Source organism: Eurypyga helias, unplaced genomic scaffold, assembly GCF_000690775.1.
Source record: "Eurypyga helias isolate BGI_N326 unplaced genomic scaffold, ASM69077v1 scaffold17658, whole genome shotgun sequence".
NCBI lineage: Eukaryota > Metazoa > Chordata > Aves > Eurypygiformes > Eurypygidae > Eurypyga > Eurypyga helias.
In genome coordinates this window covers 12,239-39,525 of record NW_010266471.1, presented here as the reverse complement: position 1 = coordinate 39,525, position 27,287 = coordinate 12,239, and the positions used below count along the sequence as shown (strand labels likewise).

The window sequence follows — 27,287 nt, the reverse complement described above, 5'->3', positions numbered from 1 at the left end:
AGTTTCACAAATTACTGCATTATATAAAAATCAGAGATTAATTATTTAAGACAATACAAGGTTACAGCTAGATTACATATTAAGCAAGAACCTATGTAAGCACACAGTAGAAAGACAAGATTATTAATGAAGAGGAAACCTTTTCCGTAATTTGCTTCAGAACAGTTTATCTTGAGGAAAGCTGAGACGTTAATAAGCAGCACTTTAAGCTGCAGTACTGAAAATGGTACTTATCTCGTATCACATGGTATGACATCAATTGTCATTTAAAAATGTTTGCATTTCCATAAATCTTTACTTTAACCTTCACAGTATGTGCTTCTACGTGCATTCACACTTTTTGGTAGCTAGTCTAGGGCTCATTTTTAAACTCTACACATATACAGCTCCACTGATGAATCTCATCATTACAAATGCATGCAGAAAAACACTATAGAGAGAACAATTTGTAGCTTACTCTTTTTAGGAACCTTTCTCCAAAATTGCTGAATAAAGCTTGTAATTTACAGGACTATCAACAGTGGCTTTACCTGGATAGATGGCTTGTTTAAGTGACCCAGATTTGAAGTTGTTTGTCTTGGTTCATGTCCCAAGACCATCATATTAGCATTGATCAATCTGAAGGCATCAATAACAACCTGTAAAAACAAGATGTCAAGTCAATTCTTTTTAGAAAATGCAACTAATAGTGCCAAGCAACAGTGGACAAGGCACAATCAACTCTCATCTGGTTTTGGCCTTTATCCAGAAAATCATTTAATTACAATATTAATAAAAAAGAGCCTCCTGCTGGCTATGCTATCAGCACACTACACTACCTTGTATTGTAAGGTGACACCAATTATTACTTTTTCCACGGAGCTCTAAGTTTTATATACATGATATCATCATATAACACTGAGTTTTTCTGTACGCTTCCTCTAAGCTTCAAAGGTATGCATATGTTTGTCACCTAAATCTTATCCAATCAAAATGAATGACAGAGAGAGACTAAAACTGAAAGTGAGCACAAGCTAAGGGACCGAGTCTAAAGCCCAGTCCTGTCACATCAATTATACTACCACAATACTTGAAATGACAACAAAATTATAGCCAGCAAGGAACTTGCCCTATGTATTCCCTTCTAGTCAGATGCTTTTTGCTTCTTGTGACTACGAAAGGGTCTATAAACTGTCTGATGGATTAAAAAGTCCTTGTCAGTGTCATGCTCAGGAGTAAGAAATAGAGTTAAAGAAAACCAAGGTCATTTATGATTTAAAGGTACATGGTAGGTAGTATTCAGTGCTATTTCACTGCAAATAAAGTAAAACCATAACTGATTTTTATTCTGTTCTGTGCTGAATTTGTCTACAAAATTCTTTGGCAATAGGGTTTCATGGCCCCATAAAATAAAACCCACACCCCTATCCAACACCTGCATGAGGGGAAACAGACCTGAACACATACCAACAACATGCTCAAACCCATTCTTACTGGGTACTGGCCATTACAGATTCCTAACTGCAAGGTAAGGTGTCTCGTTTAGACCCCAGTCTTACAACTGGACCAGTGCACGTACACCCGTGAAAACAGTACTGGGCATATTTTGCAAGCATCTCGTCTGCATATGTTTGAAGAGTTATTCTAGTTCATTAAACTAAAAAATTTCAATATCCTTTCAACGGCTTTTCTACAGTAATTTTTGTTCTCTTCCTCTCCATACTATGGGCTGGGCAACAACAGACACATTTATGGGGCTGGTTTGGTATTTGGAGCAATTAAGCTTGAACCAAATCTTTTATGTTGTACAAACAAACAAACAAACCACTGTCACTGAAAGTCTGTAGAGAAAGTGACATCGTATCTCCCACCCTGTTTCAGCATTTTCCTCCTCATTTACACCAATACTAATAACTAAATATATATGCAATTTATTGGGAGTACAGTATAAACATTGAGGATATTCCTGTGGAAATGCAATTAGTTGGCAAGTATTTATAACAAAGAAATTATAAAAGCATAAACTGAAAAGGCCCAGTAACTTATCACCTATCACCTGGTTTATTTACTTTTGAGAGCCAACTATTTCAGTCTTGTTCAGTCACTCAGTGCCACCAAGGGCTACTGCCTGGACTCCCAGCTGACTGGCCAGATCCACCTGTATAAGTTGTCTTAAAACTGCATGCAGAAAACGTACCAAAAAAAAAAAATCTTTATTGAAAGAGTTGTGACCCAATTACAGTGAGTTAACGATGACATTTTTTCTGAACAATAATTACCCCCCCCCCCAATTCAGATTTAATATGCAGTGAAGCATGCCATCTGATACTAATGTTACAAATATAGGAATTACATTTAAAAAAACCTTAAATCTCAAAAAGATCTGAAACAGTTTCTATGTATCTATACATTCTTTGTGGTAACATAAAAAAATATTGTATTTCTTTCCCTTTTTTATCACTATGAGATTTTTCTCTATCTCAAAACACTTGTGACAAGCTTGCGTAGCTGTGTTCCATTTTAACCAGATGCTCTAATTTAAGAACACCTGGAAATGCCCAACCATACCAAACAGTATAAATTAAAAAGTCAAGCAACACAAAAAAAATTCCACAGCACAGGTTCTCCAGAGACTAGTTAGGTAAGGGAAAAAACCCCAAACCCCACGCAGTAAAAATTTACTCTGAGACGCAAGAAACATGAACTTGGCAGTATATTATAATCTCAAGGAGCTGCTTTGTAACTTACTAACAGCCATGCTTCTAGATTTAACTGAGAACTTATCTAGACTGTGTTAAGCTTATCCAATAATGAAAGGCATTGTCCAGCATGGATTTATTCTGGGATCTGAGTCATGTAAAATAAAACTCAAAATAAAAAACTGATTAAACTTGGTTTTGATAATAAATTCAACATTTGAGCTGGTGTTCACAAGGTTATGTCTAGATAAATTTCACATTAGAATATGAGAAGTAGCTGCTAAAATATTTGAGTGATATGGAATCTTACTCTAACATCTTAATTCTGACCCCAAGTAATTTTCAGTGTTTCAAGTACTACCTGTGTGGGAAAGGACTGCCCGCTCAAGGAATGAAGTGCAAGTATTTCTTAAGGAGAACAAATAGCAGTCTAACAGAAAGGGGTATGACACATTAAAATCACAATTCACAAATATTAAGCGTTAAAAAAGGATAAAACTGCAATTTCTACAACCTGAGTGGCACAAAAGGTACGCGTGTAAATGGTGTTTCTCATCTCAGTGGCACTGTGACGACCAATGCTAACTAAATACTTTAACTACACTAAGATTAAAGGAATTTGTTTCTATCACTATAGCAACCATCTTAAAGAAACTAACATGCTCAACAACCTGGAGGCTAAATTTAGACCTAATATGCAATAAAACATAAATACAACAATAAATCCTACATATTCCTATGAAAAGTAATTGCTTTTTTCACGGTGAGCACAAATCAGTCCCTCCTTTAGAGGATTATATAAAATAAATAGACTCATTAATGTCCAGTGTACTAATGAGCAATGGGTGAAGTAGGTGTTAATTACGCCACAGTAAGATTCAAGCAGAAAGCCCCGGTGAGCACTCGGAGGTGTGTACAAGCAGAAGTCCCCTCTCCAGGTTGGTGTATTTGAAGTACAGCATGATGCAATCGGAGGACAGTAACATGGTCACCCCATATTCTGCGATGGAAACTTTAGACACAGTATTTTGAACAAAGAACCTCTAAGGATTAATTAAAAGCAGCACAAAACCCCACTCACTGACTTAGCTTTTTGTTATAAGAACTTGACATTTCTCATCAAAAAAATTTAAGCTTTCATTGCACTTAAGTTACCTAATGCAGCGTGCGCTGTTTTAGGAAAAGCTACAGTTTCCAAGCTTCATGCTAAATTCCCTTTCTGTAAAGGCATAAACTCAAACAACAGTCTATGCCACTGGGATATCTTCCAGAAATATGAAAGTGGATTCTTCTTTTAAAATGTATTTCCACAGTGCAACTCTTTCACCACTGACCATTTAATTTTTCTTAGTACCAGTGTCTTCAGACTTTTCAGAGGTCATTTCAACAGCAGACAGCTTATAACAAAACCATTAGCAGTTTGGCTAGCTTAAGGAAACCTCTTACTTTCCTTTTTTGTTTATTATCACTGCATGAATCTGCAGCATATGAGAGTTTATAATTTCTCAGGCTTGTTAAATTCATGTTAAAGGTCTGTTTTCTTGTTGAATAAATTTTGTTCATATAATGCTGCCTATTTCATATACTGAGTCTTTAATAGCACCTTTGGTCTATGCGCAACTCACAGATCAAAACAGAGGACTAAAATAGGGGTTTTGTTTATTATCACTGCATGAATCTGCAGCATATGAGAGTTTATAATTTCTCAGGCTTGTTAAATTCATGTTAAAGGTCTGTTTTCTTGTTGAATAAATTTTGTTCATATAATGCTGCCTATTTCATATACTGAGTCTTTAATAGCACCTTTGGTCTATGCGCAACTCACAGATCAAAACAGAGGACTAAAATAGGGGTTGATGATGCTATTTACATGTGTGATTCCTTTGCTGTCTTCTTGTTAGTAGCTTTAATATAATAGAAGACCTTGTCTGTTTTGTAATTAACACATCTTTACTGGAGAGATATTTGGAAGTGATTGCTGTGAATATACTGGTTAGTAAAATAAACACAATCACACACCACTTTCTGTTATCAGACAAATTTGTGAATTGTACACATTATACTCCAGATCAACAAACTGTGATATAACAGCCAAGTAGAAGACACATTTATATAACCCTTTATTTTTCTGAAAATATGTATTCAATCTGACCTTGCAAATATAATTAGCTTGTGGGATGTGTGGATTTCAGTACCATGGATGCTTTACTAATTGCAGCTCTTGGAAATAGATACTAAATATTTGGAAGCTGCCAATACAAAATAAAAACTGCATCTTTTTGTACATCTGTCTTAGCTTCAAAAAGCATAATAATCTAAAAAACAATAACTATGTGGCATTTTTTTTAAGCATTTCCTTGGGGTCAACAGCCCACAGTAGAGCCCGCATAATGTATTTTTAGAAACAAAATTCACAGTTATCTTCAGTGTATTTAGTAAATTTGGGGACAGCTATAATTAGTATGATTCATGGTTATTCACAATCTAAGACAAGCGCTGGACTCCTCAGTTGCTATCTAGAAAAAAATCTGGCCTTTTCTAGTCTGCACACAGTTATTAAAAATAATGGCTTGATTAAAATTTAGGATGCTTAGTAGCCGGATTTATTTTAGCTTCTTATGAGAGTGCAAATGCCATTTATGTATTACCACTTTTTATAAAGTCTTCTAACTTTGTGGGGTATTTAAAAAAAAAAAAAAGTTAATTTCAAGAGTATTTTACACAGCTGATTCCATGAAATCCCTCCAAAATCAAATCTACAAACAATATTGACAGAAACAGTCCTGTGTTGCAAGACCCCCTATATCTTAATAGTTCAGTTAGAAATAAGTCAGCCTTTTTTGTTTAAATTAAAACAATTTCTAACATCAATATTTTTTCCAGTGAGGATTCTATAACATACGGTGACTATCTTTAAAAATGTATTGTGTCTTTGGAATTCAAATAGTGATGTATTGTTTATGCCATATGTTTATGAACAAACATACCAGTGCTTCAAGACAACTCTGCGAAGGATATAACGTGGTTATGCCAGGTGTGGAAAACGAAGTAATGTCCCATCTAAAATCTCTTTTATCACCTGCAACTGACCTGTTATCAACTGCTTAGTTTGTTTCTAGATGCTTTAAAAATGAAATGGAACATGTGACCTGAGAAGTGCAGCTCTGGCTTATGACCATTTCGTTATTTATGCTGCCATGCACTGTTAGGCAGCTACAAGTGAAGAACATCTTCTGTCCCCTGCAAGCCCACAACATAAAAAATTCAAAGAAATCTTACTTTTTATGCCATTTCCAATGAAAAGCACTAAGAACTGAAACTGACTCATGCCAAATGCATATCACTGAATTGCTGTGATTGTGAGTTTGAAGTTTGCAACATGGAAATTATTTATAAAATGTCAATTTTAGCTCCGGAAAAATATATTCCTGGGAGTATGTGCATTTTCCTTCACTGTCCTCAGAGAATTGCTTACTTGTGGTCAAATCCACTGTACAACTTGAATATCCATACTGGGAAGGGAGAGAACTACAGTATAATACATTTATCTTGACAAGTGAGGGCATGCATCCATAACTCCCAAGTAGCAGAGCCACAAGTTTTAAAGCTATATGCCTTAATGAAGATAAATGGACTATTCTACATCCACCATGTCAAAAAGGAAATTAAACATTTAATACATTGCAACAAAAAGTCCTCTTGGAACTTTTTGGTTTTAAGGATGGGCATGAACTGAAGTAACCTATGTAAATGGTTTAGTAGGTAAACATACATCACTTAATTAAATCACAGCAAGTCCAAAGGATGTTGCATAACAAATTTTAGAACACCAGCATTGACATTAACACTTTTGGCATTCCGTTAAAAAAGTCAGGAAGTAAAATATGCAAAACATGTTATTCTGAGTATGTGCAACTACTATAAAAATCCTGGTTTTCAAACAAAACAGTAACAAAACAGTGCTATACTGGCAGTAACAAAACAGTTTGATACTGTGTACTTTATGCCTAGGTTTAGAAAAATACATCCTGAACTGAAAACACTGAGTGGTCCATACTGTAGTGCACATGCAATTCACCTCTTACAAGTGTGATTATTCAGGAAAAAGAGCATCAATCTTTGCTGAATTGACAGTAATCAAACCCAGCACAAACCTATCTACTTCCTTATTCTCCAAATAAGGCTCCCATGGAAACTCAGTTCTTGCCTAGATTAAATTAGGATGTTTCAGTCTCTGATAACGCAGGTTACTGTGCCAAACGCTCTGTTCAGGTCATCGTTAAGAAACAGCACAGTACTGTAAGAGTATCTAAATGTACCAGATGTTGTACAAAACATGCAGAAATGTACCCGTGCACTTTCAACCAAAAATTACACATTGTAAAGTTATCTTGTCTATTTTAGATTTTTTTCCATTTACAATAGAAAAGTGTTAACAAGTCCAGTTCTACCAATGAAAGTTGTTCCAGGTATAAATGATTCTGACATAAAATCATAGGCATCGTGTTTTAAAATACTTTTTCTTGTAAAGTATTATCTGCATAGTAATTCACAATAAACAGACATGTCTCCAAAATACTAGTGACAATGTAGTCATTTACTGGTTTATTTAGTTGGTTTTAATTAATACTTTCAAGCTGTACCCTAATGACTGTTGAACTGGCTTGTGTCCAGGGAAGATTTATTAAGGTAAAGGTTATTAAGAAGAATGCATGAAGTTGGGAGGGGGAGTTGGGTATATGAAGAAAATTGTTAGGTGGCTCCAATCTACTTAAAGTTTTCACAAACTTAATGGGCTGTTTTAAAATTGAAATTTCAGGCATTACACTAGTTTCCCCACACATAATTTTAAGGATTGCTTTTTTCTGCTTTCTTAAAAAAGTCACCACCTCCCCCAAGCCTGCAGTTATTTCAAACAAACAAGGGAAAAGGACAGGTTCCAAGGAAAAATATGAGCAGTCTGGTAAAAGAGTGATCTGAAAACATGCAATCTTTCAGAACAGTAGTGTGACACACATTCGGCTGAAGAATCCGGAGGCTAGACGGTAACTCCAGCATTCAGAGTAGTACTTGCTAAACTCCTGTCTTCCTTTGGTTTAAGTCTTTTTGACTATCAATTAATTACCAAGTTATAAAACCATTCACATACATATTTGTCTTAATAAGTTGGGAGGATTTGCAACAAAAGAAGTGTCTCAGAAAAGGAGTTCAACTGCCTTCCCCCACATGTCACCAAGCTGAAATAGCGTAGTGTATAGAAAATGTAATCCAACATGGAACGTAAAAGTAAGCAGAAGAGAGAAACTACTTGTAATATGCTATTTTTATCGTCAGCACTCAAGAAAATTACTATTACCCTGAAGAGTTACAAACCAAAAGCAAGTATTAACAAAACCATATTGCTCATCTATGTAACTCATTACACACAGGTTGTCACCTAGATTTAGAAGTACCAATGGGCAAAAAAGTAAGAGGAGGAGAGTTTTATGGAAGTGGTCACCAGAACAGGTCATTCAGCAAACAAAGAAAAAAGCCCTGTTCAATCTTATGTAGGCATTTTATCCTATGCCTACATAAAGTTTTGTCCATTTTGAAAAAAAGACAAAATCTCATTAGCACATTAAGAATTAAAAACATGCTGGAATACTACAATATTTCAAATTATAGCATGTGAGCCACGACACTTTTACAGTATGTGTAGAATACTGTATAATTACAAATAAAAATATGAATATTTAAAGATGCATTTATTTGGTAACAGCTCAAAAGGACTTGAGACCTTCACTCGCTCAAGGTGACATTGGCTTTGGGCAGACACAACTTTGCTATGGATCTCCAGAAGCAGCTCAGCTAAGCTCTCTTCTCAGCTCTTCATTTGTACAAGGAGAATAAAACCACCATCTACCACTCTCTCCCCCCTCATCTTCCTGCTCACAACCACCTCCCATCTTCCCACCACACCCCCAACACCTCCCCCTCCCCTCCACTGGTAATAGCTATTTTAATACAAACATACTTTTATTAAAAAAACCCAAAACTACCAAGCCACAGAATATACTGTATACCTGTCCATCTTTGAGACTTCTAGGAGCATGATAATAATTATTTTCACCATTTAAAAACAAGTAAAAGAATGAGCAAGTTCACATTTGTCACTCCTTTTAGAATAAAATTCTAAAGATCTCAAACTGAACAAAAGTGAACAAAATGGTTTTAGACTACAGCCCACGTTCTGTATACTCTTGGAAGTATCAAACCTTCCAGTTCCAGAAGAGGTTACTCAGACCACAGAACAAAGTTCTTCAGTGATGTATGTAGCAGGAGACAGTAGTAATAACCTGAAATAGGGAGCTGCTGACTGTATACAAGGGAAAAATAAAACAAAAGGCAAGAATAATAAAGTATTGGAACAGGCACTCCTATGAGGCTGTTGCACCTCAAGACTCAAGCGGACAAAACCCAAAGCGAGCTGGTCTGAACTAAACGCTGACACTGTGCTATGTACAAAGTTGGACTACATGATCTCAGGAGATCATTTACAACTGGAATTATCTTCATTTACCTGGCAACCCCGATGTACATGGTTTTTTCCTCCTTGTACTCTGAGTGAGAGTAAGAGAAGGATGAAATACAATAGAACAAACCTCTTATGAAAGTGGCAGGATATAGTTTAAGCACAAGATGAAGAAGCAGAGTAGATTTGGTTTTATCTGTCAGGAGGTGATTAACTTCTAAAGTAGAATTTAGAAAAAGTTATCATAAAGACAAGTCTTTTCCTCAGCAAACAATTAAAAAAATATTTTTGCCATAAACCTACAGATCTTCCTACAAATACTTCCTTGCTAAGAAAAATTACGGTGTAACGGACACGAAATTTTGCTGTGTGACTAAGATTTTGCTACATAACCTACTAAACACAAGTGCCAAACTTCTCAGCTGCACAAAATGGACTTCTGACAATTTTGGATATTTTACCCATCCTTATGCCAGCAATTATTTATGAAGGAAAACCAATGAACTGCCTCAGAAAAACAAACCAGTTTAAATGGTGACATTTTTTTTATAATGAAGATTTAAAGTTTGAAACAAGAAAACACCTTTTTTTTTTTTCTTAATTTAACATATGTGAGGGCAACAAGTAATAAGTTAAAGCTTGTGATGTTAAAGATACTCTGTTACAGTGGGTTTAGCATAGCTATATTTTCCTTAAGAGGTAAGGAACAGCTGCTACTTCAAGGTCCAAAAAAAAATTTAACATTTGGCAAAGGTATAGTTCTCTGTACAGACATTTCAAAATGTATATTGGAAATAGATGCAAAATATCAATATTTAGCTTTATTCCAGAACTTTAATGAAATTACTTGTTCAGCCTGGAGAAGAGGAGGCTCCGAGGAGACCTCATTGCAGCTTTCCAGTATCTGAAGGGGGCCTACAAGGAAGCTGGGGGGGACTTTTTACAAGAGCCTGTAGTGATAGGACAAGGGGTAATGGGTACAAATTGAAAACAGGGAGGGTGGTGAGGCACTGGAACAGGTTGCCCAGAGATGTTGTGGATGCCCCATCCCTGGCTGTCTTCAAGGCCAGGCTGGATGAGGCTTTGAGCAACCTGGTCTAGTGGAAGGTGTCCCTGCCCATGGCAGGGGGGTTGGAACTAGATGATCTTTAAGGTCCCTTCCAACCCAAACCAGTCTGTGATTCTATGATTCTATACTGCTTCTGTGGAGTATTATAAATACATATTACAGCTTCCACTGCACAGACTGGAAAAGTGGAGGGGGTAAAAGAAAGGTTTATTAGTAAGTACAAGATGAAGCAACAGTTGACCATATTGCCCCACTGGCCGTATTTTAACATGTTTACTTAGACTTCATTCACAGAAATAAATTTTAAAAAAGCTAAACCAAAGCTTTCTCACTCTCTGGTTTCTGGTAACACTGACCTTCGGTTAAAATTCACTGATCTGTTGTTTTTTTTACAAAGACCTACAACATTACTAGCCTAAAAATTGCAATATATAGTACAGCGTCATGAAAAAGCATACTGCGTCTGCCAGAAAACGTATGTTAAGTGAAAGATCAGTACTTAGAATTACTTGTCCTTCGTGTGTCCTACCCTATTTATTTATTAATATCCCAGCCCTAAAATGCTCATTAAAGCAGTTGGCATTTAATCCACTGATCTATACGAGTTTTTTTTTAAATTTTTTATTTTATATGACTTTTTATTTTTGCTCATTGGCTTTAAGATGACATAAAATGACTCTGACTTTGTTTTTTTAAACTGGTAAGAATTATGCATCCTTATCTTTCAATTGCAATCATACACCCCTGTCCTACTAGGTGTTTGGAGTACATATATCCAGATGAGGACAGCCAACAAAGAAATTACCAGGTTTTCACTTTCTACCAGTAGAGCAAACTGCTTTTCAATGCTTTAGCTAGTCAAGGTGAACCTGAGGCTCCTCGTCAGAATTCATTTCAACTTCCTGACACATGAAAATAACCTCTGCCCTGGTTATTCTTCACTAGCACACCCACGACTGCTTCACTGACTATAAGCCACGGACCTGCCCTGAGGCAGGTTTAAAATTAGCTAACACGTTATTTTGGACTTCCTTTTTAAATACATCTAATCTCAGTCAAAACACACCACGTTAAAATCTTCTATGCCACATGTTCACTGTAATGTTTTGCCAGACAATTATGCTAGTAAAAGGTGTAATGAGTAATGATCTTGGACTCACATAGCTACATACACAAGCAAAAGCCCGCTTTTTGCTAGCAAAGTGGCTACTACACCAGCAAGGTTCCCCCTGCAAGCAGTTTTTCTTTTGCTGGTGCTGAGAAAAAGGTGGTACTGCCCTGAAATAGGATGAGCTCGAGTTGTCTAACATGAAGAGGCACTGGATGCCATACTAAGGCAGCCATGCACATAAAGCAAACAAACCTGACCTAAGAAATCCCCTTAAACTCTAGTATATCTGCTTTTCTCTCAGTTCGTCTAAAAACAAAATACATTTTAATATAAAGTGAACTTGCCAATCAGGATCATAAAAGTCATACACATTCCACAGCCCAATCTCACTCCCAAAAAATCAAAAAACTGATTAGAAGGAGTATTCATAATTTGGGGGATTCTTTCTATTTCTAAGCTTTTAAGGATGCACTTGCCAGAAACATGACAGATGTAAACTTTTTTTACCGTGAAACCTGAGAATGTAATTTAATCTGACTGTAGCAGCTAGACATGTATGAAAAACAAACATTGCAAGACTTCCAGTGATCTCAAGTACTGGCAGCAATGCCACAAGAAAAGCTGTAACTGAAAAATATTTATATGGACAAAAATTTATTCATACTCAACATCAATATGCCAAAGATTATTTTCTTGAAGAGTACAAGAGACCCTCAAGGATGACATCTGTGTCAAACAACAGTGGCAAAAAATTACATTAAAAAAAAAAAAAAGGCATTTAGTGTGCAAGCATGGTGTAACAGTTATGTGACTTACTGGAGGATTTTCTCCTTAACAGATTTAATAGCTAGTGAGGTCTACATTAATTATTAGTGTAGTTCGGAAAACTGTATTTCAACAAAATAAAAAAGAATCCCATTTCAGCATTTCTACTGGAGTGGGAAAATAACAAAAAGCAAAAAAAGTTCCAGAAAAAAAAAGTCAGGATTAATGAAATATTCTACTGCATCTTTTTTTTTTCCCACAAAAACTACCTAAATTTTCTTCTACTCTTTATGCAATTTAAAAGAGAACAAAATTGATTCAGATCTCTAATAGCTTTCAAACAACCAGAAACTATTAATTTTTCAATTGCTTGTTACATTAAAAAATTTGCTATAAAAATGAGATCAGCCCCCCCCCCCCCCCCCCATCGTTTCAGAATATTCTATTATGAAATTAAGGGAACCATTAGTGGAACTGTTTGGTAGCTTTAATAAGCTGTGTCTCACAGGAAATATGACAGTACAGCTTTACAGAAGATGAACCCTCACTTTTTAAATATTTATAAATTTACATTAATCTCATCCATATATACCATGACGCATTTCAATAATTATTCTACAATACAATGGGAGTGCATGCTCAAACAAAACACCTCAGCAGTATTTTAAAGCAGTAAACCACCTAGCCAATTTCTGTGCGTTCTGTAGTTTTTCTAATCCACTCTCCCTGTGGTTGAGCAAAATCGAATTGCCTCTCACATTTGCAGACAGCTCTGTGAAGGTGATAATAGAGCTGCTCCCTGCTGTCATGAGGCAGGAAATAGGAAAATGGCATATGGGGCTAGAAAGAAATAAAAAGAGAACTAAACAAGAACAAAAGATTTCAACAAAGGACAACTATAACCCAATATGCTTTGCAAGTTAATCTCTTTTCATAATCATTTAACATACTTAATCATTCATCTGCACACTTCTCAAACTCAAATGCTTGATAGGAAGTCTTCTGTAAAGTTTTATTGCCCAAAACATTTGGAATAGAAATGCTACTAAAAGCCATCATATGCAACGCCTATAAATCAATGCCTTCTTAGTACCCACGTTAAGGGGCTGAACCTATTCCAATCTGTTAGCAATTGATCTTAGATTTTTGTGGCTAAAATGTAATATCTGAAACAATGTATACTTGGATTATTAGTTGCAAACGTGTTGAGTAACACCTGAACAGCAAAATATTAAGGGAAGATTGTGATTGGTTATGTGTACCGTCAATACCAAAGACTTGCAACCTGTTTAAGGACTACTGAAGGAAGATGCTGAATAAACTAAAAATTATCTTTTCATTTACAATGAGAAAAAAAAATTATTTTCAATGCAGAACAGGCCTCTCAAAACATCAAGAACTTACACATATTTATAGTGCTTCTATATTAAATCCTACCAAAGTACCTTCAAATAAAAAAAGCAAGCCTACTATACCTTTCCTTTTACACTCTGAATGGGATCCACCACCACAGCAACAGCTCTTTCTGATAAGGCTTCAAAGCTCTGCTGAGTATTGATATCTACACCAGACAACCAACAGCCAAAGCCAGGGTGACTGTGATACCAACCAACTACCATCTCAGGTCTGAAACAAAGAGGACATTGAGATTCTTCAAAAATAAGAACACAGAACACAAGAAGAAATAGTAATCTATCAGGGCATAAATTAGGATGAACTGTGAAAAAACACACCACTACAAGTAGTTAAATGACTCATCATAGTATGGTGAAAACATGGACATGAATAAAAGAGGGCTACCATTAAGGGATGCACATTAGCAGTGGCAGATCATGCTTTCAGTTTTTCACTCTGTTACCACACCTTCCCTGAACCAGTTTTTACCCCTTCAGCACTTGAGTAAATATCTACTCTTTAACTCCTTGGCATCGAGGGTTGAATTTTCACGGCAGAAAGTCCATTTCAGACATGGACAACGGGAACCAACGGTGGGAAAGGATTAAATATCAATTAAACCAGCAGTAGAACTAGGAACTCAGTCAAAAAGCAATTTGCACTGTTCTGTTCAGCTGCTGAGCCTTTTGCTAACATTAATTTTGAAGTTTTTCCCACAGTAAAAGAATTTGAGCAAGCAGACGACAACTGTTGAGAGGTAGGAGTGAAATAAAAATTTGTTTAAATACTAGGATCCTTTACAAAATTATTTCCCTTCTCTTTTCATTAAGAATTGCTCATAAATAAGCTACAACTTTGCAATTTTAAAATCTTAATTAAATTAAATAATTACATTAAAAAACTATCAATCTTATAAGCAGGTACTGTCTAATAAACTGCCTATACTAAATTGAGCAGCTTGGTAATCTTTCTGTGCAGTAATCAAAGCTGTAGGTTTCATGTGAGTGACAACCTCCTGACAACTGAAATGCATGAGGTGGACTGAATTAATGCTATGCTACTCACCTGATTTCTGGGCCAATTATTTCTTTTTAAACATTATTAATAGCCCCAAGACCACTAGTTTTGCAGAAAGCCAGCTTTTTCTTCTAAACAACATGCAGGGAGTACTTGTTACTATCAGTCCTCTTTAGGTTGACTTACCTTCCCGTCTGTTTCAGCATATCCAACATCTTCGCTTGAAATACAGGATCGACTGCCTCCACACTGACACCCTGATGGAGAAGACAGACAAAAATCATAGTAGTTGTACAAAAAGCAATAGTATCTTTTAACTTGTTGCTTCCCGCAAACCAAAATTTAAACACCAATCACAAGCACCTGTTTAAAAGGGCAACCTGACCACTTTAGAACTACTCGATAGAACGCCCTTAAACAACCGTACAATTTTTAGCAATGTATTTCAAGGCGAGTTTTAAAATGCCGAAAAAAGATTTTGAATTGTTATTTAACATGACTAAACAGGAATAGAAATTCACCTTTCCCTCCTCTTATTTGTTCTGCAAACTCTGGCCTGTTGCTTCTTACAAGTTTTATTCAAGGTGAGTATCACAAACTAGCTTTTTGCAGTTTCTGCTTACAGCGTGCAGAGAATAAACTCAGGACAAAAGAATTCAAACATTTCATTGATGTACAGCTCTGAGTTACAAAGGGTCTGTGCTTCTTTTAAGAACAGTATTTCATCCAAGTTACACAAAAAAAAGCATCATAAATTCCAATTATACCTACTGGCTCATAAACTCTTTAAACTCCTTTTATCTCTTCATAACATGAATATTCTTACTCAAAATTGAAATACGTCATTTTTTTCACACGACAAAAATATACTTTAAGAGATGTGCCACTAAGATGTCTAAGAGAAGTCTGAAGTATATCTATAGCACCATCACAATTAAGGAAGGGCATGATTCACTCCTAATCAAACCCTTTACATTTTGACTCCTTCCCCTGGCTCACAGTATATGAGTTCTTAAAGTTACCAATTTATAAATCTTGTAAGTGAAGTTATACCAATGTATTTATACAGAACATCTCCATATATTGATATACATACATACCAGTCTTTGCTTAAAAAAAAAAATCTGTTTTAACTATATTTTTTTTTTAAAGCAGAAGTCCTTAAATCCATTAGACATGTCTGAATTACATCTAACAAAGTATACTTTAGGATTACATAAATGAGGTAAAGCAGGAAAAGTTTTTAAAAATATTTACTATAAGGAAAACACAGACAAGCAAACAAAATCCAGGTCTAGCCTCAAAGAACTCACCGTTCCCGACTGTGGCATTGCAAAAACATCAATCACTCTCACAGTGTAATCATCAACAAATTCCCCGAGCATCAGACCCATAACTTCCATAGGGACACCAGCACGACCATGCTTCAGCATCTGGAATTCAGACCAAATGACAGTGTATGTTTAATAGGAGGCTCAAGTTTGATCTGGGATAGTTCTTTCAGTCTTTGTGATCTACAGATCATTTGCAACTTGAAGCACTTTTGGAAACTGTAAGGAACTACAAAACAGTAAAAATGAAACCAAGAAAAGAGAAATAATTTAAAAGTTTCTTACTCTGACTGTCTCAAACAGTATGACTTTATTTTAAAAATTAGTCTGACCAGCACCTAAGGAGTACAAGTCCATAAACTTTGGATAGGTGCCAGGTGCTCTATCTCCAGTGCTATCACAGACACAGTGCACACAGAACACTTACTTTCAGCAGTGCAAGGGAAGAGATATAAACCTGTTCCGCTGTATCAACCGCAGGAGCATCTGTCGGTGGCCCCTATGAAAAGAATAAACAATTACTTTCTCCACCAGTGTTATTGTACAGTTTCTAACATCTTTTGTTTTCCATATTACAAAACTTAAATAAAAATGCATATGCAATTCTGACTTTGTGTGTTAGATGCAGTTCTTACAAACAAAACCCAAAAAAGCACAGCTAAACCCCAAACACTTCTTTATAGCACCTTCCTTCAGTAACCTACCTTATGATACAAGTCACCTAGCCATCATCCCGTCTCACCCCACCCCAGAAGAACACCGATCTAAAGAGCAATCTTATCAGCATCAGCCAAATAAAAAAACTGGCAAATATTACTGCACTGGGTACAAACCTGTTACAAGACATACAGGCTAAGAGTCAGATAAGTTTCCATTAGTCAGCCTTGCCGCAATGCTAACCTTTGTCAGCTGTAAAATACGGCCAGTTCTCCAATTAACTATGTGTTTCTTACAGTGGTGTGAATGTAAATGCTGCTGGGCTAGCATGATTAACTGGCACCAACACAAACAGCAATTTCCCTTTGCTTCATCAGCTTTCAGCTAAAGAGGACTTGCAGATAAAGGCTATGGGAGTACTTTGCAGATACACCGGTACAGCGAGAGAAAAAACGGACCTCCGATCCCTAGGTGGAAAAGCTGTGAACAAAATACTTTGCTCTTTGCCTTATGAGTAGTTATTCAAAAATTAGCACAACTGTCCCAGGTGTGAATGATCAGCTGAAACAGGTTCTGTGTACTGTTGAAAATGAAAAACACAGGAGGCAGTGGTTTAAATGTCTCTTTCTCGAGAAGCAAGAGGCATATTGCTCTTATATGCAGAATCCCACACCATGTACCTCATTACAGCCAATTAACAGTATATTCATTACTTTATTACTAAATTGTGTATAACAAATTTCCACTGAAAAGACAAAAGGTTACTTCTGCACTAAGTAATGTAACTTAGAAGGGCAACAAAGCAACTATGGCGTACGGTAAAAAAGAAATAATCAACATCATGTTAAAGGAGGGGGAAAAAGGTGCCTTTACACAGATATTTTGGAATTTAAAACTCTGATTCCACAGTTATAAGCAAAATCGGAAAAAAAAATTCTGAGTAAATTCTTGATTCCTCACATAAAGTGTAAAAATTCAGTACAACATGCATCCACATGACGTCAAATAGAAGCCACAGCAATCAATACAAACCATCACCTCCTGAAGAGGAAACCAGCAACTAACTTAATTGTCATATTAAATTTGTATAGTAATTGTCCTTTTTGCATACTCTTTTACACACACAGAAAAACACTTTCAGTACTCTTGAAAAGACGGTAAGAAAATTCAAGGAATTTTTTCCCCCCAACGTCAAAGAATTCCATCTCTATTAGCTCCAGATCCAATCTTTGTATTTTGAACCTAATCTTCATAGTCTGAAACTCACATTCATGCATGGATATGCACCATCCATAACTGCTTCCTAACGCCTCCAAACCCTTTTTTCCCCGACTTCGATATTGCTGACCATCACCTCTTCATATCAGCCTTCCCTCGCTTCTTACTACTCATTGCTAATTCTTCTGGCAATTTGGCCTTTCCATCAGCAATCTTCCAGCATGTTTAACACTTTACCAGCTATAATGTTCTTGCCAAAGGTTCATTTTTAATCAATTCCACCCCTTCATCAAGTATTCCCCTGTCTAGCCATAGCCCAACAGCGTGACGCTCCAGTGAAGAACTGTTCCTCCAACACTGAGAATGAAGACCTCCACAAGCAGTTCTACACAACACTTCACAGAACCAGAAGCACAGGGCACCTGAATCACCTTATTCCATATTTACTACAAGTAAATTGTTTGACTGATGGAAGCCTCAATTGCCCAATTATTTTCCGATACTGTTACTATGGGGTTTTTCTCCATCAACATGTAAGCTTACTTTCTTAACTATCTCTCTTCTGCTTTAAGACTATTCTAAATCTTTTCACTTAATACTTTGGGAAGCACAAAGACTCGTATTACCACTTAATGACTGCTAAGAATAAAGCACACGAGTTAGGTTTTAATTAAAAAAAAAAAAGTTTGATAACAACCCCTTTCTTTATACAGAAAGCTCTATTCTGATTTTCAGTTACAGACCAGAGAGTGTGAAGTGAGGGTAAAAGTATAAACACAGTAACCTTATGCTTTAGGAAGAACCTTAACATCCATGCTGTAATCACTATACGCATTCTACGTTTGCCCCAGATTTCGTTTAGCATTTCACTGTAAGCAAGTATGCCATTACACCATTCAGTATTTTTTAAAACAAAGAACAGCATAAAAATAACCTCCCCCAAAGTAGCACAAGTAGTTGTGTGATTTCTTGAAGACTAATGTTGATGTTGGATTGAGACTAACTTCTCAAAAATCAGAAGCTTGAACTAAAGTTTGTTCCAGACTATGGCTCTGGCTCTCCTGTACGGACTCTCTAACATCTGTTAAGATCACACTGACACCCGTCCTACAGCCAAGGCATTAATCACATCTGTCCCTATGTAGACACCCCTGTGTTCACAACTTGTAACAGTTTAATTATTCTTGATAACTTTTCCCATTTTAAATATTTATTTAAAATCAGTCAGTAGATCAACACTTAGAGGGAGGAGACAAAGACAAACATTATTATATCTTGTTCCTGTAACAAAGCAACTCAGTTACTCTTAGTTTAAGCAAATGTAGGAACTAAAGCAGGGTGTTAATGTTTCCTTCTTTTATTATTTCAATAGTCTTAGTAGCTTTGAAATGCTTGTTAACCTTGGTGATAATCCAGAAGAAGAGGGTATTTAATATTATACTTGATCAATCCTTTAGGCATTTTATGAGATAAAAGTATTTTCTGTTTTCAGAACTAATGTTAAAGTTCTCCTGCCAGCACCCATAGCCCACGATTCATTTTCAGCATAGGAAACATTGCTAATTCATAAATGGATGCTTCATTGGTGTAAATCAACTTCCTTAGCATCTTTTTTTCTTTTAAGCCATAGCATTCACTGTGAATGATTTTTCACACTAAGTGTGAGTTTAAATACATAAATGACTATGCTAAGTGTTAGGAGATATTAAGTGCAAACTTCACTGTTTCACTTTAAGCACATACCTGAGATAGTAAAAACATGAAAAATTAGCTTCTACTCTTTATCACGCAGTTTAACCAATTTACCAGAACTCTTAAAAATTAGGTGAAGGTAGCCTACAATGCAAATACAACGTAGGTTTATTAATTCTTAGTCATTCTAATAACAGTACATACTAATATTTCATTGGTCACATGCTTCTTTTGGGAAGACCTCACTATCTCCTTTCCGTCTGCTCTGTTCTCATAGATTATAACTACTAGCTAAACTGTGAGGAAACAACTCATTGCTCTGTACCAATTATGGTGGTCATGCTGGAGGACGTCGTTTAGTGGTGGTACTAGCAGCGTTAGGTTAATGGCTGGACTTGATAATCCTAAAGGTCTTTTCCAACCTAAAGATTCTATGATCCTATGTGTATTAATTTTCCTGCCTATATTCCTTCCTTTGTTTTGAATAGAGCTTAGAAGGAACTGCTCAAAAGAGTTCTGAACTTCTTCTGATGTACCAATTCAAGAATCTGGAGGAGGAATGGATGCACAGGGCAAAACCTGCCCAGAATCTACCTTCAAATCAGATGGAGTTTCACATTTTTCTACTGAAGATAAACTGGCATATAAAATACTAGAGACACACACTTGTCTTTCTACAGAAAATTGTGACCTCAATGTTCATCAAATTCTTAACCTAAAAGTTTTCAAAATTTAACAGATAAAACCAACAGAACAGATCTTGAGTCTAAGTAGTTTACTTGACTTTAGACGACATCATTTGAAAAAAGACATTTGGAAACTGGAACCAATTTACTTCCACCTCTGATCACTCTTCCTTTTCCATAAATTGCTGATAATCTAACACGGCAGCGGAGAGACAGCCACAGCTTCTGCGTGCTAGTTACACAGTATGTGGGAGCTAGCTATGGGTTACAAGTTTTGAGATGTCTTTGGCCTGTTTCTGCTAGTCTTCCACAGAAGTTCATGCACTTCTTTCATGAAGCAAAGAGGAAGAAAGACTTTATTAACTAATCTCTACATGCAGGCAAAGTATTTTACACTGACCCTCCACAGCATGTGCTATTATCACTGTTCATAAACTTCACTGCCTGCCAACTTTAACAAAGGAGCACCATCCTGATGAAGCAGAGTACCAAATTAAATTAACTGGTGTCAGAAACCCGAACAAGAAAGCATTTGTAGCAATGCAAAGGATCTGCTGGTATTTTGGGTTACATTATGGTATTCAGTGAAGGTCAGACAGTTCTCCCACTGCATAGTTTTGTTAAGACTGTCCATCTCACTGCAAAACAGCAAATACTGCCTTCATTCTGCCTCCCGCAGCTTTATTAGGTAATTTCTTGGGGAACTGGAGAAAAATGGAATTTGGAATATTGAATATTTTTTCCCTCCCCAAGCATCCCTGCATAAGCTGGATACAGTAATTAATAAAATTCAAAACCTGTTAAAAAAACAACCCAAATTGTTATTTTGCTACTTAGTGAAAAAGGACATTTCTTCTGAAACAACTATACGTGGTGTCAGTCAGTGAAATGAGCTGCCTGACGGCCAGCCACCTCGTAAAAACAGAAACTCTGTTTTTGTTTTTATTTAGAATGGCAGAATCCCATTTTCAATACTTGATAAAATTAAGTTACCACTATTAAAATATATTTTGGTTTTGATTAATTTCTTTAAGTTAGACTTGTAACGGAAAAAATCTCATTCAAGTTATGAGCAGAAGATTACATCGTAATATTAAATTACGCATGATACTATTTTTGTTTCTAACAGTTAAAGAGATGATCCAATATAAAAAGCAGCCCTTTACTTGGGCAGCCCTTGTTGACGAAGTGTTAAAGGCATTTGCCATTCTAACAGGATAAAAACTCACGCCTTGAAGTGTTATCTACTCAGGCCTTTTAGCAAATTTGTTAACACTTTTAGGTATATTACTCCACCTTTCTCTTAGTGTGAACTGGTATCAATTATTTAGCCAATTTTATTATGTTATTAAAATACCTGCTGATTAAATGTGAACTAAAGTGTCATTTTAGAGCACTGCTCTTTATTTGTACTATTTTACATTTATTCAAATAGGTATAGAAAGTGGACTCGATTAATTACACGAGCAACTGAGAAATATTCCACAAATGGAGACACTTTCTATTGTTTAAACGGATCTTAAACACTTCTCTGGTGTCAGTCTAATAGAATAAAAGATTTTTTTGAAACACATCATAACTGTTTCAACACAGAAACTCAGTTTTGCAGGAACAACTGTAATAAAAAAGGCAGTGAACAAAAACACCGTAGAGCAAATCTTTGCTTTATTGTGCGAAACAACATATTTCTGTGTAAAATACAAGAATTACTACAATCATTACTACCTCTTTTTTTACTATTTTTGCAATTGGAACAATTTAAATGTGAACATAGGACACACAAGCAAATACTGACCACTACTGTGTTTATTTCTTTCCCAGTAAGATAAGAAAGAACCTTTTAATAGTTTAATTTTGTGAGTATTAAACAACTAGTGTGAAAAACAAGCTGCATGTAAACTATTTCTACTGCCTCTGCTTCAATGCCTAGCTGAGGCAACCTGTTATAGGAGGTGTTAATTGGCAATAGGAGTACAAGTCAGAAGCATGTTCCCCATCGTCCTAACCCAGCAAGGCTAGGTCATTAAAGTGGAAATGAATTCTTTCATGCCGACTTAACCCTTTCAGGATGTATTTTCAGCTGTTATATCCAAAGACAATTGAGAAAGATTAACTAAGAAAAAAAAAAAAAAGGGACCGAAAAACACACCGTTGCATTACTTTAATTTAAAAAGTCTTCAGCACACCACTTTTTCCTCACTTCCCTCCTCTAACTCCTCCAAAACAAGCCTTTTGATAATGATGACATTTGTTACGTAGGTGGGGGGGGATAAGGGCAGCTGGGGTATAAATTCAATGTCACTGATGGTAAAATAATAATTTATCATATTAAAGGATGCATGGAAAGATCAGGCACTTAAAGTGAGCTTAAAACTACCATTTTGTGGAGTTAAATCCAATGGTGAGCATATAGCGTGGTACGAAGGAAAATATCCATTGCAGAATACTACCTGCGGAGATGACACAAACTCAAATAAACGTGCAGAGGAGCCTGAGGTATTAGTGATAATAAAAAGACCTTAGAAGTTCACCAGAGTACCACTGCTCTTCTCTACTTACCCTTTGACTGTAAGTGGTATAACCTGATGATATACTGAGATAAAGAATGAAAGATTTTAGACCAGCACAGTGCTTGTTACACATTGCTAAGCCTTAAAATCTAAACAACTGTGACCGGGAAGCAATTTTGCCTGTATTGACACAATACACTTACAGAAAATACCGACTCGTATCCTGTCAGTGGGACTGGAGAAGGGGGTAAGCCATATTCCCAGATCTCAATGGTTCTAGCAGCACTGTCATAACAAGCACCAGACACTATATATCGCATTTGCTGTAGTATAGGAAGATAACACCATCAGTCATGACAGAGAAAATGATCCAGTTCATTTAAAAAAATTGAAAAAAATCACAGAGTTCATAAAAAGGGAAAATACAGTACTTTGCACTGTGAATCATGCCCTAATTAGTAGCAATTTGAAATTTTATTGCCGTTTTCAAGCTAGTACACACACAATTTTACAGTTAGTTCCACAACAACAGGACTACATTTTGAAGCTAGCATTATGTCTAGACAGTTTGTATGTTTAGGTCCATTTTTGTACCAATTATAATCAAGCATACATAACAGACCACAAAATACCATAAGTCTCAACAAACAGCCTAGATTTCTGAAAGGATCACATTGTCTTGTTACACCATATGTCAGATGAAATAAAAATTGTAGTAATATGTTTAGTCTCATAGACAGTCTCAGACTCCAAAATGGAGTAGGGATACTAGGGAACTATCATGGCATCAATTGCTACTTTAAATTAAAAATGTCTGGAAAAAAAAAACCCACTTAACAAGCTAGATAAAAATAACCTGTCACAGAATGTTTTACAAAATCCCCTCTCCTAAAAAAAAGTTTATCCAGGTTCACATTTACAACAGATTTCCATAAACAGCAATATAGATGGACTTGAAATATGTAACATTTCTCATTTCCCCTGCTCTTCAAAAACCAGAATTACAGAACAGAGCTTTGTATAGCTTTGAGCAGTTGGTTAAATGGGTTGGGATCACCAGTTTGCAAACACCTCTTCAGTGCAGAGCCAAAACTTTACTACTTACCTTATCTGTTTGTTTGGGTTTTCAGGTTTTTTTTCCATTAAGCACAATTTCAAACAAAAATAATCTCTAGTTCACTGGGACACTCCACAGAAAATCTGGCCAGAGTTTTAGTTAAAAAAAGAAAGCCAAACTTTATCTTGAACTGCTGTCCTATCCATCTACCAGTAATTTTTCTTGCACTGCTTACACTTTCTTGGAAGGGGTACAGTAATCCACCAAGATAAGCATATTTCCCTGTGTTCATGTATTCACTAGCATGGGATTTACCATATACCTGTAGAAAGTCATGTGTTTTGCTTACCTAATCACTCGAAATTGTCAAAATATTAAAAGGTCTTTTACAAAAACCCAGCACTCCTCTTTTCCAATACTACTGTTGAAAATACTCTTGAAGACTGAGGCTTAAATCTTACTAATAAAAATAAAAATTCACCAGGATTTTTCATCAAATTATGCTACTTATTTTGAGGTCAGAAAAGCTTAATTTTACTATGATGTACTCCACAGAAAGTCACTGCACTTAGTTTAATTTTCTGTTAGAAACCAATATTTATTACCCAACATTAACACGTATCCATGATATAAAGTTATTTATATATATCACCTTGATGCAATTTGCAGTAAACACTTTTTGCCATGCTTCCACCACAACTGCTGCATTAAACGGCCGTTTAATCTTTCCTGGTTCCAGTGTTTCCTCTCTCTTTACCCCATACAATCTACATATTCATTGAGACATTCAAAAAAGCAAGGCAAAGTATGTTGAATCACTGCAGTTAATTTTCCTCATTGTCAAGCATAAGGATAATTTGAACTAGGTGACCTTTAAAAGGTCCATTCACATCCAAACCATTCTACGAGTCTCTGACAACTTCATGGTTAGCAAAAAGCCCTAGGATCAGGGACACGAACCCCTGGTAACGTTGTACATGTTTCTGAAAATAACTATTTTTCACAACCTCAAGCCACTGGGGGAAAAAGAAAACCCAGAAAAATACAAACGTCAGTTTCTCTCCAGAATAAAACCAGGATTAACCTGTTATCTATTCCTATCACCATTAGAGAGGGTACTGGGATTCAGAAATGAGAGCCTACAGGCAAGATCAAGCGTCAGCCTTTGCAGATTTTCATCTGCCTCCAGTTCCAACGCAGGTTTTTAACCACCTTATCCTACACACAGTTCTGCCAAGGAGACAAGGTATCCCTCAGAGGGTGCTGTCTGAGGTCACCCTTAAGTACACTTTGTGCAGCAGAGCAGTTAAAAGGGATTTACTCAATATGTAAAAGAATGAACCAGGCTCTACATGCCTACATGCTCTCTGTTCTAAGGAGCTAGTCCTCTGGACACAAGCAGGTGAACTGGGAAACTGACAGTATGTAGGAAGGTCGGTTGTTTGAAACACTTTTTAAAAACAAAAACTTCAAACACCACTATTAAAACAAGATGAACCCTTCAAACTTCCACAGAAAAACTGAAGAGGACTCTTCTGCATCCTAAGAAAAAAACCAAAGCCCTTGTTCAAAGGTGCTGCATAGTAGCATTGTAACATAATATTCAAGAGCATGGGATTTCAGATAGAAGAAACAATTTCTAAGAGAAATAAACTAACTTGATCACTGTAAAAGGGCTGTTTCCTGCTTACAGAAAGGCACATTATAAGTGAACAGGTGTAATGCAAAAGACAAAGATGTCTGCTCGTTTAGTCTTTTTCTTCCTATTCTTTCTCATTATGGCTATACGCATTCCTTGTCCAAGCTCTTCTGTCTCTTGTGGGGAAAGTCGGCTGGATTACACTGGCAATTAAATTGAGGAGAGAGAAGCTAATTGCCTAATTATTAGAAATAAGGAAGTTTAAGATCTGAGGCCAAGAGAAGGCAGCTAAAAATGGTCTCCAGAGTTTATAGGAAAATAGTAGATGAGAAGAAACAGATAATGCTCAGGCACAACCCACTAGCTTTGTTATTTTTAGTTTTGTGCTTGTTTGTGATTAATATGTAAAAGTATGAGTGTAATGCAGCCCATCACACTTCAAGGCAGCTTTTATAATACAAAGTACACCCTGTGTTGTAAACACAATCATACAACTATTCCTAAACCTATTGTAGCATGTTTCTCACTCCTTTTCCCATTAGCACTTTTAGATATAAATTGTGTTACAAACACTCAACCGTGTTTCAAACATAGGAAAACCATATCCAGCATTTAGCAATCCCCAACAAGTTTCAAATAAGCCTACACTACCCATGGTGCCATCATCTTCTGCAGTGTAAGCAGACCCAGGCCACACTGGTACCCTAAATTAGATACGAAGCTCTCAGTTGAAAAACCCTATATTAAAACACTTACCGATGCAGTAAAATACTCATCACAGTCAACGAAAGCAAACCAGCAGAGTTTACTGTATCTAAGGCTTTTTTTCTCCTTAAAACAAAATAATGTATTTTGGATATCTAATCATAGAATGGCCTTGGCTTGAAGGGACCTTAAAGACCATCTAGTTCCAACCCCGCTGCCATGGGCAGGGACATCTTCAACTACACCAGGTTGCTCAAAACCTCATCCAGCCTGGCCTTGAACACTTCCAGGGATGGGGCATCCACAGCTTCTCTGGGCAACCTGTTCCAGTGCTTCACCACCTTCTCCATGAAGAATTTTTTGCTGATACCCAATCTAAACCTCCCCGCTTTCAATTTAAACCCATTACCACCTGTCCTACTACTATAGGCCCTTGTAGTCGTCCTTCCCCCAGCTTTCCTGTAGGCCCCCTTCAGGTACTGGAAGACTGCAATAAGGTCTCCCTGGAGCCTTCTCTTCTCCAGGCTAAACAAGCCCAATTCTCTCAGCCCTTCCTCATAAGAGAGGAGCTCCAGCCCTCTGAGCACCTTCATGGCCCTGACACTGAGACTTTCTACAGGAGGTAACATAGGCAATCAATTAAGTACTTTGAACTTTTTATGGGAGTTGATGTTGGATGTTTTTAATGCAGGAATAATGTTTGTCACTGAGAAAATTCTTCTACTCTTTAAATGGGTTGATAGCTTGTGGGGAAAAAAGTATAACCAGAATAACCCACCCAAGTTGTACACCATCTCATCTACTGGGAAGTATATTGGAATTCCAGAAATACTGGCTTTCTTAGTACTTGAGAACTTTGCTGGAAAATGTTTCAAAAGTAATGGCACTGAAACGATGCACAACTTATTGGCTGTAATTCACATTTATTCCCCCTGGCACAGTATTCCCAAAAGGAGTATCTAACACTTCAAATACGTGTGAGAAGTAGGCAATAGTGTACCACCACAATTCAAACCACATAAAGCATGAAGACCCAGGAGACACAAGAAGTCATGCAGGTACAACAGACACAAAGATACGAAAACACCCTACAGCTTTCCAAAGAAAAAAGCACTTCATTATATTAAAAACAACTCATTTGCACCCTTCAAACTAAAAAAACCCAAACCTGTTCCAACAATTGATTAACCAAAAGAATTTCTAATAAGACGTTAAGGTGGTGTGTTTTTTTCCATTTGGTTTT

At 36.4% G+C, this 27,287-nt stretch overlaps 1 protein-coding gene across 1 annotated transcript in view; it reads right to left on the bottom strand.

Annotated features, from left to right (window-relative positions):
- Positions 1 to 27,287, bottom strand: part of PSMD14 (proteasome (prosome, macropain) 26S subunit, non-ATPase, 14) — a 43,969-nt gene that overhangs the window by 9,013 nt on the left and 7,669 nt on the right. Inside the window, exons 3-7 of the mRNA XM_010157107.1 lie at positions 16,308 to 16,379; positions 15,863 to 15,982; positions 14,736 to 14,806; positions 13,613 to 13,763; positions 531 to 638 (exon numbers count right to left, since the gene is read on the bottom strand). Of these exons, the coding sequence (XP_010155409.1) occupies positions 531 to 638; positions 13,613 to 13,763; positions 14,736 to 14,806; positions 15,863 to 15,982; positions 16,308 to 16,379 (522 nt within the window). The remainder of the gene's footprint in view (positions 1 to 530; positions 639 to 13,612; positions 13,764 to 14,735; positions 14,807 to 15,862; positions 15,983 to 16,307; positions 16,380 to 27,287) is intronic.